Source organism: Chaetodon trifascialis, chromosome 10, assembly GCF_039877785.1.
Source record: "Chaetodon trifascialis isolate fChaTrf1 chromosome 10, fChaTrf1.hap1, whole genome shotgun sequence".
NCBI classification, from domain to species: Eukaryota; Metazoa; Chordata; class Actinopteri; order Chaetodontiformes; family Chaetodontidae; genus Chaetodon; species Chaetodon trifascialis.
In genome coordinates this window covers 28,595,345-28,608,276 of record NC_092065.1, presented here as the reverse complement: position 1 = coordinate 28,608,276, position 12,932 = coordinate 28,595,345, and the positions used below count along the sequence as shown (strand labels likewise).

Below are 12,932 nucleotides of genomic sequence, written 5' to 3'. Positions count from 1 at the left end.
TACTGCAGAGCTCAAGTGACTAAAGCGTCTCAGGGTTGTTCTTATATTTTCATCTGATCTGTTATGAACAAAGCGAGAATCTGCAGATTTATAATTTTCAGGTTATTCTCTAATTTCTTTATTAATTTGACTGAACATCTTCTGTGGGTTTTTTCTCCCTCAGCTCCGTCTGAAGGCTTCCCACCAAAATGTGTGTGAACAGCTGAAACATGCACACACACACACACACACACACACACACACACACACACACACACACACACACACACACACACACACACACTGTACTTCCATCCAGGTGAGGACACTCACTGACCATGACAGCTGCCTAACCCTCGCCTAAATCTGGACTAACCCTTAAAACCAAGTCTAAACCTTCAAACAGCCCTTTGAACTTGAGAAGCCAAACTGGTCCTCACTATGTAGCAAGTACAAGTACGCACACACATGCACACACACACGCTCAGTGTCGTCTTTCCAGCATTTATGGGGACATTACATTAACTAGCATTCATTTCCTGCAGACGTCCCTTAACCACTGCTAACCTAACCTGAACTTTAACCTCCCTCTTCACCTTAAAACTGAATAATAGACATTATGGGGACGTCTGCACACACACACACACACACACACACACACACACACACACACACACACACACAGTCATAAAGCTCTTCCTCTTCGTCTTTCAGGTTGACTTTCTGTTCAGGAAACCTCGTCTTCCTCTGCAATTACACACGTCCTCAGCCAATCAGCGAGCAGGACCTTGAGCACACGCCCAGACCCTGACCTCTGACCTCCGCGAGGACAGATGGATGATCTGACCTGTCTGCATGTGGACGTGGAGGACAAAGCAAACACGCCAGCGTCCACATTAAATAGAAGAGAATTGCGTTTGAATGAGACTCGAACAGTAAAAGTGAAATCTCAGATTAAACCTCATGTCAAAAAGACAGTTTGGACAGAGACACTTAAAGACAGGACGTCCAGATTAGGGTCTTTCAGCAGTGGCATGATTGAAACTGTCCAGAGATCAGACCAACAGGGCGAACAGTGGGGACGATGGGTTCATATGGGAGTCTGTCCTCTGTCCTGTCCTGTCCCCGATGGACAGAATCAGAGTCAGGCTGATCTGAGACCTGATGTCCTCCACCTGCTTTACAATGTGGACTTTTAAAGGGTCACTTCACTCAAACACTGAAACAACACACGTCAAACACGTCTCTTTGGTTTGCAGATGCAGATTTTGGGTTTATGAGCTGCTTCGTCTTCATCATCTGCTGTCTGTCCTGAATGAGTGTGGACGTCCACAGATGCCCGGGTTGTCTTTTGTCTGTGAGGCTGACAGACTGTATTCATGTATTTCTGCTCCCTTCAGCATCAATAACCTCTGTGAGCTGCTGCTGTTTCAGAGTAAAGTTACATAAGAGCTCAGTCGAAGATGAGGATGTCGAGGAGGAGGAAGGGGCCGTGCTGGTCTGCCCCGGATCAGCTGGGGCCCTACTGACCCCCCGCCCTTCTGACTCTGACTTCAGTGGTCTCACGGGACGTCGCTGAGACCGAGCACAGCAGGGACGCAGAAACTCGTTTATTGAACTCGTACTGAGGACGATGAGGAGACGAGCGGACCACCGGCCTCCTCCAGGAGACGCTCCCTGACGAGGAGCAGCCAGATGTGGTGAGAAATTCACAATTAAAGACCTAAAAATTCATTTGAATCTGGAGATTGAACACAGCACCGTCAATTATTAGTCAGAAGAAGAGGAGCAGCTCGTCTGTGAGGACGTATTTCACAGCAGACTTTTAATCTGAAATTTCACGGCTGAAGTTCCTGTTGAGGCGAACTATTGACTTTGAGTTTGTGGAACAGAGAACATCTGACCTCTGACCTCTGACCCCTCATCAGAGACAAGAGTCCACCAGAACAGACGGACGGACAGGACAGGACAGGACAGGACAGGACAGGACAGGACAGGACAGAGACACAGACAGACGGACAAGTCTAGATTGATAATAGGGCTCATTTTTGAAGTGGAAGAGTTTTGTTTCAGCTTCTTTGTGTAAATTATTGATTATTTATTATTCATTTTGTTGTTTTGTTGTCTTCTTAAAGATATGACATGTTTAGTGGCAGCAGGAAACAGAGCTGAGACGTGAACTTTATTTTGAAATATCTGAATGATTCATGCAGTTAAGTCTTCATCCTGAGCTCTGAGTGTAATCAGATTACTCCGTCAGCCTCGTGTGTTGCCTCAGTCTGCAGCTCGTCAGCTGGTGAACCACAGCTCATCCCACACTAATTAAAGGAGTGTATTAATTAGTCTTCAGAGGACGTCGTGCTGCAGTGACACTGATTAACACGCTAATTAAACTGCTCCAGAGAAACAGGAGACAGGATTCATCCTGTAAACGATGTCTGAGGGCCGTGTGAAGGTCGAGCGTGTCGTGTGTTGGCTCTGTGTGAAGGCTGCAGTCAGGATGTAGAGGGTGGAGGAGATGTTCCGCCCTCCTCTTCCTCCTCTTCCTCCTGACCAGGGCAGGATGTCAGTGGAGGGGGGGGAGGCCGGGGGGTTGATTTAACACCCTGTCCCACAAAAGGAGCATTACTGCTGCTGATAAGAGCAGGAGGAAGGAGAGGGTGTGAATATAAAGAGCAGAGATCAGCAGCTAACAGCAGCCAACAGCGGCTAACAGCGGCTAACAGCAGCTAACAGCAGCACACAGCAGCCAACAGCGGCTAACAGCAGCACACAGCAGCAAACAGCGGCTAACAGCAGCAAACAGCGGCTAACAGCAGCACAGAGAAGCTAACAGCAGCTCTCACTATGAGACGTCATCAAAACTCATCGTTTCATTAAACTCAGCATTTAGCTGCTGTGAGCCAATCAGCAGCATCAAGATCCCAAACATCATGAATGTTCAGCAAAAGACGGCGCTGATGGGAGGTCATCTCAGGGTGGTGCCAGACGAGGTTTCAAACTCTCCAAATTCACTCGTCAAAGTTCACAAAAGCTGAAGTTTACATGAAAACACAGAAAGAAAGAGTGAGCGGACAGTTACTGATCTGCAGAGGACAGTTCATGGTCGGAGGTCTGTCAGGGTGGAGCGCCGTGGGTGGAGGCCCTGACATGACACACCACTGAAGGTACATGTGTATCTGTTAGCATTTAACAGACCAGAAGGATCTGTGGTGATGAATTCTTCACATTGTTCAAAGAGTTTATTCAGTTTAGACTTTGAGTTAATGTGTGATTTATGTTTAGCATCTTAAATCCAGGCTGTATTCTGTGAAATATTACATTTTTTTTTCTTGTACTGAGCCTCCTGTTTCATATATTTACACATATTTTTATCGACTGTGCAACAGTACAAAACCTGTACAAGATCTGGAGATACCTGGTTTCCACTGGACAGAGTCTGTTTGCTGACTCAAACTATGAAGAAAAACATCATCAGTGACTTTGAACAGAGCGGAGTTTGATTGAAAGGGATGAATTCATGTTTATTTCCTTCATTTTGACGTGGTGACGAGTTAAAACCACACAAACATTCAGAAATTAAAGAATTCAGACTTTCACTGCGGAGAGACCAAACGTCATCCAAACCTGCTTCCCTTGAACACTTCTCTTCTATTATTTCTCTCTCATCAATCTCTCATCATGAAAACATGAATGAACAGGTGAACAGGTGAAGGTGAGCAGACGTGTTTTCACCTCCCTGCTGACGTCCTGCCTGTAAATCAGACCTGTATGTGCTTTTATTTTGTCGTCTTTCCTGTCAGACTTTCTGCACATGAACAGAAATAAAAAACTGACTCAGACAGAAAATCACAGGTTTTATTTCTCGTGTGACTTGAAGCTTCTTCTTCTTCCCTCTGTTTTACTATGAAAGTTCTGAACATTTCATCTCCTCGTGGAGCTGTTTACACCTCCTCCTCCTCCTCCTCCTCCTGCTCCTCCTGGATGTTTTCTTCTTCAGGTTTATTAGAGCGAGCGAACATGCGGGATGTACTCTGGTATTTCCGACAGACGAGGACTCCTTCGTTGTGAAACGTCCACAACAATTGAATAGAAGGAAGCGCTGCTCGCTGACTTTTTCCTCCCCACAAACACTCACTTCCTCCAGCTCCTCCATTCTGCTCATCTGAAGCTGGAGGACGCACGAAATCTGCAGCGGAGCAGTATGGACGCCCCGATCCTGCTTTTCTTTACGCTCGTCACATTCAGCTGTGTGTGTAAGTACTGCTGATCAGACACACTCATTCAACATGTTCTGTCTGTCTGTGGATCAAAGGACAAACGTCCTCAAACTCATTTCAGAGTTTTTCATTCAAATTCTGTCAAATAATCTGTGAAACGCTTCAGATTACAGCATGAAGGAAAGACTCACTCTGTGTGAAGAAGTACAGGAAACACATTCATGTTTAAAGGTTCTGCATCCAAAACCTGAAGTAAAAATCCAAGTATTAGTACTTTAAGTAAAAGTACTCCTGTGTGAGTGAAGTGTTCCTGTCAGTGTGTTTCTCTGCTGTTTGTGAGCTCATTGGACTCCTTTATATCCTGTTGGTGCTTTAATCTGCAGCAAAGCACAAACATTCAGCATCAGCACAGCTGGAGATACGAGCTTTTCACTGTCAGATGAATGTAATCGAGTAAAAGTACAACATTCACCTCTGAGATGTAGTGGAGTAGAAGTATACAATAGCATAAGAGGAAATACTCAAAGTACAAGTACCTTGAGCCTATATTAAAGTACAGTACCTGAGTACATGTACTTTGTGACACCTGCCACTTTCCTCTGAGGCTGATCTTTAAAAACATCACAAATATATTAACATTCACTGCTTTTAAAAGGTCATTTTCTTGTAAACACACGATTATTCTAAAGGAAAAGTTTATTTTCACTTCAGTATAAAAACATAAAGTATGAAGTCACTCCATTGTTCCCAGTAATAATACATTATGTATTTAATACTCAGTACAGTTTTGTTTAACAGGAAGTTTAAAACACAAAGTTCTCTGTCCTGCAGTCTCCGTCCCTGACATGTCCCAGGCAAGGACACGAAGTAGAAAGCAGGAAAAAAGGGAAATACTCAAGTAAAGTACATGTGAGTCATGTGACTTTGTACTAAACTGTGGAAGATCTGCGATGGGTTTCACTTCAGATGAAGGACTGCAGACTCCGTCCTCTTCACTCTGTTAGAGATCTGCTGATGTGCAATAAGAACGACTTCAGCGAGTACGTTAACACGTTAACACGTTAAACATGTTAACACGTTAAACATGTTAACACGTTAACATGTTTAACGTGTTAACATGTTTAACGTGTTACATAAAGACTAACAGGCTGGTCTGTGGATCACTTCACTCGATAAAACACAAAGATAATCTGACTCCCACATCGCTGCACTTTGTCTCCTCATCGTCACTGAGGACACCTGGACAATGTTTGTTTCTGAGATTTACTCTGAGACCACCGACAATGGAGCTGAACTCGTTTAGTTTGTGCAAACACATCATGTCACGAGTTTATCCTCTGAGGTTTATTATCTCACCTCACCTCACCTCATCTCATCTCATCTCATCTCATCTCATCTCATCTCATCTCATCTCATCTCATCTCACCTCATCTCACCTCACCTCACCTCACCTCACCTCACCTCACCTCACCTCATCTCACCTCACCTCACCTCACCTCACCTCACCTCACCTCACCTCACCTCATCTCATCTCATCTCACCTCATCTCATCTTGTCTAACATTATCTCCTCTCATCTTTCAACATCCTGAGGACCAGCAGGCGTCACTGACGACTGATGTGACGGATTATTCATCAGTAGAAAGCAGATGAGAGAGGCTGCTTGTTAAAAGACATTTCTCAACTTGTTGAGCTCCACAAACAGTCCGTTCATCCAAAGCAGCCTCCGTCATGTTTGGGTGGAGTCAGAACGAAATTCAGAAAATGGTGTCTGAAACGCCGGCACGTCAAACGAAGACTGCGTGGTTAAAGGTGGATGAGCTGATAATCTGTGACAGTCTGGGATTGAATAATCTGATGCCTTAGTGTCAAACTTGTGTCTCCTCAGCCGGTTTCCTCGTCATGTTGACCCCAAAGAAGTTGTGCCTGTTAACCCAAAGCCAGGCCGTCATCCTGGGACGCTGTGATGTCACTAACCCCGCCCAGCAGTGGGAGTGGCTGAGCGGAGGTAGGTTGGTCCACGCTCAGTCCTCCAGGTGTCTCTGGGCGGATCCCAGCCCCCGCCTGCCGCTCCACGTCCGCCTCGCCAAACTCAGCGCATGCAGCAGAGCGCCGTCGTGGAGCTGCGACAGCACAAAGGGAGCGTTTGGATTGGCCGAGACACACATGTACCTGAAGAAGCTGGGATCACGAGTGGTGATTGGAGGAAACATGCAGACCTCACAGTGGAGGAAGTACGATGTGGATTCAGGAGGGAGTCAGCTGATGACGTCATTATGCCCTGAGACAGGTAAGAAAGAACGAGGTGATCGGCGGTGACGAAAGGTGTGACAGCTCGGACTTCGTGGAGAACGTTCCTGGAGATTATTCTCTTATTCTGAGCTCAGAAATGGAAACTTTCCTCATGTTAACAAAGTGTCCGAAAAATGCTTCATCAGGCGTGAGAGGGATGCAAAACTCTGACAGGAAGTTGGATTTATGTTAAAAACCAATAGCTGATTGAAAAGAGGGGCTGAGTCGTCAATCCTGCTGCTGAACGAGACAATTCTGCTAAACTTCTCTGCAAAATATAAAGCTTCCAAAAGCAGCTCTCCAATGGTATCACCATGTATGAGATACATATTCATGCTAAAGAGTTAACAAACACTGATGAACCAGACTTTGGAACTTGCCAATGATGACATTAGATTTATTGCAAACGAAGCTAATATGACTCTTCCAGCTTCGAGTTTCATCCATCAGGACTCTTGTGGATGAGACCTGGGTGATTTGGTTATTTCCAAAGGAGAGACCAGAGTTTTAATGTAGCTATAGCTGCTAAATATGAGCCTCTCTGAACAGGAAGCGTGCTAATGAGCAGCGGTGTTCATGGCTGAGTTCAGCGCAGTCAGAGACAGAGGATGACTCTCCTGATACTGACTTCCCTCACATTGTTGCTGGTGTCTGTTAGTTCACTCAGTCCGGCAGGAAAAACGTCAGCAGTGTTCTTCCTGTCAGAGTCTCGGCCAACATCTCAGAGAAATCTCTCATATTTCTGTTCGACGCTCAGCACCGAGCTCAGCTGACGCTCTGAAACGTGGAAACTGGTGAAATATCAACCAAACGCTTTTTGATTCACCGACACTTCATCTGCATCACTTTCCAATATCTTTAATTATCAATTATGGATATTGATTCTGAACTCATCTTTAAAAACTTCGACCAAGCTGAGAATGACTCAATTTGGTGTAAAGAAAATGCCAGCTAACATGCTCACAATGACAATGCTAACATGAGACACACACATAGCATCTGAGCGTCTACAGCCAAGCTAGCAGCTCTGTGATGCTTTTAGCTAAATGCTAGCGTCAGCATGCTAACATGCTCACAATGACAACACTAAAATCTGATGTTTAGCAGCTATAATTATCTCCACGTTCACCATCTTACTTTTACTAGTTAGCATGCTAACATTGGCTGATAATGAGTGCCTTTGGTTCTGCAGGTATTTGGTCATTAATCAAAGTATCGGACACTTTAATATATTGACCTGATAATGACACTAGATGAAAAGTCAGAGGATCAGTAAGTTATTACAGTTCATCCTGTCCAGTTTCATCACATCCAATAGAAAAACCACAAAAAATCAGTTATTCTGTCCTCTAGACCCAAAACACCGTCTGTGAATAAGCTGCAATGTCTCCTGAGACGATTGATGATAGGTGCATGTTGTTGTCAAATATTGTCAGGTACTTCAACAACAGCTTATACAAACTTACATCCATGCAGTAGCGCCCCCCACAGTCACAGAATATGGTGTAACATCTTTGAAAATTGTTTTGCACGTGAAACACAAGCTGTTCTCTATATGTAGGGAATAAACCCGGTGAAAACCTCTGAAACGTGAGGGTGCGTTCAAGCTCTTTAAATATTTTTGTATGTGTTCTGTATGTTTTGAACTTTTTTATTATTATATCATCGCAGCACTTTTCTCCTTATTTTTCAGACACAACTCTTGTTTCCACCATCTTTTATTCATCAACACATAAACCACTGGGACTCTCCAGCACCGTCCACACCATCAGAAGTCCTACCATGACTGTCACTGATGAACAATTATCAAACACAGTAAATACCCAGCGAACCACCCGACAGGTCACCACCTCAGAGGTCCACAGTTCAATAACTAACGGAACTTCAGCGTATGTGAACGACATCACCAAACCTCGAACCAGGAGGTCAGTGCCAACAGACTTCAACCCTGATGTTTCAACGTCAGTCACAGAGCTGTCAGCTTTGAATGGCAGCCATATTGACTCCTCGAGTCCGGCTTTGTTCACGACAGACAAATTGACAGACGTTTCCGAGAGTTCATCAGCTGGAAATATCCCTCAGGTCAGGACTGAAGCCAAGACAACAACAGGACATCAAGAAATTTCCACCGCGTCGTCCTTCTTGATTGGAAATGAGTCGACTGAAACTGCAGCTGTGACTCTGGTTTCCTCTACAGTTTCCTCACAGCTGAACATGAGTGACACGACTGATCCTCCAGTCACCTCTGAGGCCAAATCTGAGGCCACATCTGAGGCCACATCTGAGGCCACATCTGAGGCCACATCTGAGGTCACATCTGAGGCCACATCTGAGGTCACATCTGAGGTCACATCTGATGGTTTATCTGCTGTTTCTGACACAGAGTCGAACCAACATACAACTTTTTCAACACATTCAACTACCGACAAGAACATAATACACAATGAGACCGACCTTTCACCTGCATCCACCACAACTACTCCTCCTACGACTGCTCATGTACCTTCAATGGCGGATACGACGTCAACGTCGATCCTGGAGACAGATCCATCATCAGTCCATCAGGTTCTGTCTACGACTTCCCAAACCTCACCCATAGTTACCTCATCGCTGCCAGCAGTTGCTACAGTTCATCCAAAACTTTCAGCCAGCACCACGACTGAAGGTGCTCTGCAGACGTCTCCAACAGATGGAGTGATGACCACAGGAAAGATCACCACCTCAACTCCAACAGTCCCACCCACAAGTCCTACAGAAACATCTACAACCCCACCCAAACCCACGACCACCCCTACAACCCCACCCAAACCCACGACCACCCCTGCAACCACAACCAAACCCACGACCACCCCTGCAACCACAACCAAACCCACGACCACCCCTTCAACCACACCCAAACCAACTACTACATCCACAACAACACCTACAACCACAGAAAGTGTGACCACAACAGTCATCATAACCACCCCAACCCCAACCACCACCCCAACCAGTACAACACCTGAAGCTACAACAACAACCAGAACAACCACAGCTCCTCCTCCAACTGCTCCACTAAAAACCACAACTTCAGGATTAACTACCACTTCACCAGTGAGTATTCCTGTTGCTTTACATTTGTTTTCTACTGTTCTTTCATTAATTAATGTTTAACCTAATGGGTACGCATGTAACATCAATACCTGCGGAGCTAATGACATTACCATGAGCTTCAGATGGACTTTGTATTTACTGATAATTAGCTAATGTTAGCATGCTAACACACTAAACTAAGATGGATAATATGGTATACATCATACCTGCTAAAAATCACCATGTCGGGCAGCTGTGGCTCAGGAGGTAGTGGGTCGTCCACTGATCAGGAGGTCAGTGGTTCGATCCCTGGCCTCGGCAGTCCACATACCGAAGTATCCTTGGGCAAGATACTGAACCCCAAAACTGCCCCCGATACTGTGCCACTGGTGTGTGAATTTATATGTACGTTGCCTTGGATAAAAGCATCTGCCAAATGACTAATTGTAATTGTAATGTTAGCATTGTTACTGTGGACATGTTAGCATGCTAATGTTAGCATTTAACACCACTGTGTCTTACTACAGCCTCACAGAGATGCTAGCATGGTGGCAGACTAGCATGGTTGCAGACTTGCAGTCTGGTTGCATCGTGATGATAAATTTGATTGTTGTTTAATTGTTTCATTAAGGCTTGAAGAGAAGTATGTTTTGGGACGTGTCTGCTTGATTGACAGGCCTGCCTCTTCTCAACTATGATGGTTCTAAGCTCCATCCAGAGTTCATGACTTCAGTAAATAATGAAACTAGTAGTGAGAAGTTAACAGGAAGCAAGTTTGAAAGCCTCTGTTCAGAAATGACTGGGTGACATTGAAGGTGCTATGCCCAACAGTTCAGTCACACAAAAAAGACGAAGTGTTTCTATGTTTAACAGCGGTGCAGCGGGTGTAGGTGCTGCACTGTACAGATGCACATATAGTGCCAAATAACAGCAGACGCTGTCTCAGGACACTTTCCATACAGAGTAGGTCTACACCACACTCTTTATGGTTGTTTCCTGATGCTTTGAGGAAGCATATATAGGGTGAAGATTGCTGGTCCGAGCACAGAACCTTGTGGAACTCCATAATTATCTTTGTCATTCATGGAGGAATCATCGTGTGCAACCTGAAATCACTCTGATAAGTAGGATTTAAACCAGCTTAGTGCATTTTCTTTACTGCCAATGAAGTCTTCCTGTCTCTGTAACAGGATGTGATAGTCAGTGGTGTTAAATGCAGCAGAAACAAGTCCTGTCTGAAGCAATTAAAAGGTCATTTATAACCTTAACCAGGGCTGTCTCTGTGCTGTGAAACGCTCTTAATCCTGACTGGAAATCCTCAAACAAACTACTGTTATGTAGAAAGTCACACAGCTGATTAGTGACCGCTTTCTCAAAGATTTTAAAGAGAGAAGGGATGTTAGATATGATCTATAGTCGGCTAAAACCTCTGGATCAAGAGTCGGCTTTTTACGAAGAGGTTTGGTCACAGCTACTTTAAAGGACTGTGGTACGTTTCCTGCTGATGAAGACAGGTTGATCATATCTAGAGGAGCAAATTAAGGGAAAAACTTCCTCCAGCAGCCGAGTTGGGATGAGGTCTAAAATACAGGTTGAAGGTCTATGGGATTCCTCCCATAGACCTCACCAGGGAGGCGTCTCAGTGGCTCGACCAATCACAGGCCAGGACACAGCCAGTCAGATAGACAGACAAATGTCCATCAACAGGCTGCAACTTTAACAGATGAAATAAACAACGCACAGCATCAGAGGGAGACTCACCTCCACTAAACACAGTTATTCTCAGAATTCAAGAACAAATACAGAAAAATAAAAGAAAAATAAGGAGAATTCTGCTCATGACACAAGAAAACCTGAGTAGAGGGCAGAACAGCCAAATTTAAAGGTTTCTGTGCCACAAAAAGCCTCTTTTTGTCAGTGTCCATGAGCAAGGCACTGAACCTTCACCCGTTCAGCAGGAGTATCAAGATTAACTCTGAAGGGGTTCCCCTGTGGTGGGGTTCTCCTGTGGTGGGGCTCCCCTGTGGTGGGGTTCCCCTGTGGTGGGGTTCTCCTGTGGTGGGGTTCTCCTGTGGTGGGGCTCCCCTGTGGTGGGGTTCTCCTGTGGTGGGGTTCTCCTGTGGTGGGGCTCCCCTGTGGTGGGGCTCCCCTGTGGTGGGGCTCCCCTGTGGTGGGGTTCTCCTGTGGTGGGGCTCCCCTGTGGTGGGGTTCTCCTGTGGTGGGGCTCCCCTGTGGTGGGGTTCTCCTGTGGTGGGGTTCTCCTGTGGTGGGGTTCTCCTGTGGTGGTGTTCTTTCTCCAGTCCTGAACTCTTCTACTCAGTCTGTACACACTCTATTATTAGAGCCTGTTTCTGGCCGCAGGTCTGAGGCCGCTTCCTGGTTGGATAACTCTTATTCAAGCATAACAATAGTTGGTTCTGCTCTGATTGATGGAGCTCGGTTTGATGCTGAAGGTCGTCAGAGAAAGTCCGAGGCGGGCAGGAAGGAAGTCAGGGTGGGGTGTCGGTCTGCAGAGAGTCCGTCTGCCTCTGCGCACAGTGCGCTCAAAGTTTGGAGATCGATGATCCCTCCGAGAGAAAAGAGTCCGCACTGTTTGGGAAATGCGAGTAAGAGGAATAAATCTTCAGCAAGCCTCTGATCTGACACCAGTCCGCTCCTCTTCATCAGCTGAGGCCATGCAGCTGGTTGTGCGGATGAGGATGAAGATGTAGATGTGTATGGAGTTTGGTCTGGAGTGTTCCAGGTGGATAACCAGACACATTTTTCTACCTTCACGTCGTCGGCATGTCAGCTCACCTGGGAATGAACCACGTCTCTTTGTTGCTCATCGAGCGGACGGATTTAAATGAAAGGCCGCGATGTTCAGATGCGCCACGACATGTTTGATACTGGGTTTGTTTTTGAAGGAGGTGAGTGAACGGATCTGTGTTTACACTGTGGGCGGCAGGACGCACAACAAACACAGAGAGAACATAATGTGATGATATCTGCATGTGTCGGAGGCAAACGTGGTGTAGATCCTGAGAAGTTACGCGGCGATCAGAGGTCGCGGCTTGTTGGCGGAGAGACTCTCAGAAAGTTTGTGTGCACTTCATGTGATCCACATTCACATACAGGATAAAAACGCGTGGTTCTCACTTTGTTCTTCCACCTGCAGCCACCAGCTGCAGAAGCGTGCGTTGCATGCAGTCTCCAGGTTTTAATGCGTCATTTTACGCACAGCGCGCGCGCAGCTGGAGCCGTCATTAAAGATCAAACCTGAAGGTGAAGTGAGCGTCTGTGCTGCTGAGGAGCTGAGAGTCAAGCTGAAACAGTGTTTAAACTGTTTAAAGTGTTGTCTTTGAACGCATCACTGTCTGTTTTAAGGGTT

At 45.8% G+C, this 12,932-nt stretch overlaps 1 protein-coding gene across 1 annotated transcript in view; it reads left to right on the top strand.

Annotated features, from left to right (window-relative positions):
* The first annotated feature begins 4,151 nt into the window (after positions 1-4,151).
* Positions 4,152-12,932, top strand: part of LOC139337309 (receptor-type tyrosine-protein phosphatase beta-like) — a 30,846-nt gene continuing 22,065 nt past the window's right edge. The window contains exons 1-3 of the mRNA XM_070971852.1: positions 4,152-4,235; positions 6,087-6,488; positions 8,184-9,583. Coding sequence (XP_070827953.1) covers positions 4,184-4,235; positions 6,087-6,488; positions 8,184-9,583 — 1,854 coding nt within the window. The 5' untranslated portion in view covers positions 4,152-4,183. The remainder of the gene's footprint in view (positions 4,236-6,086; positions 6,489-8,183; positions 9,584-12,932) is intronic.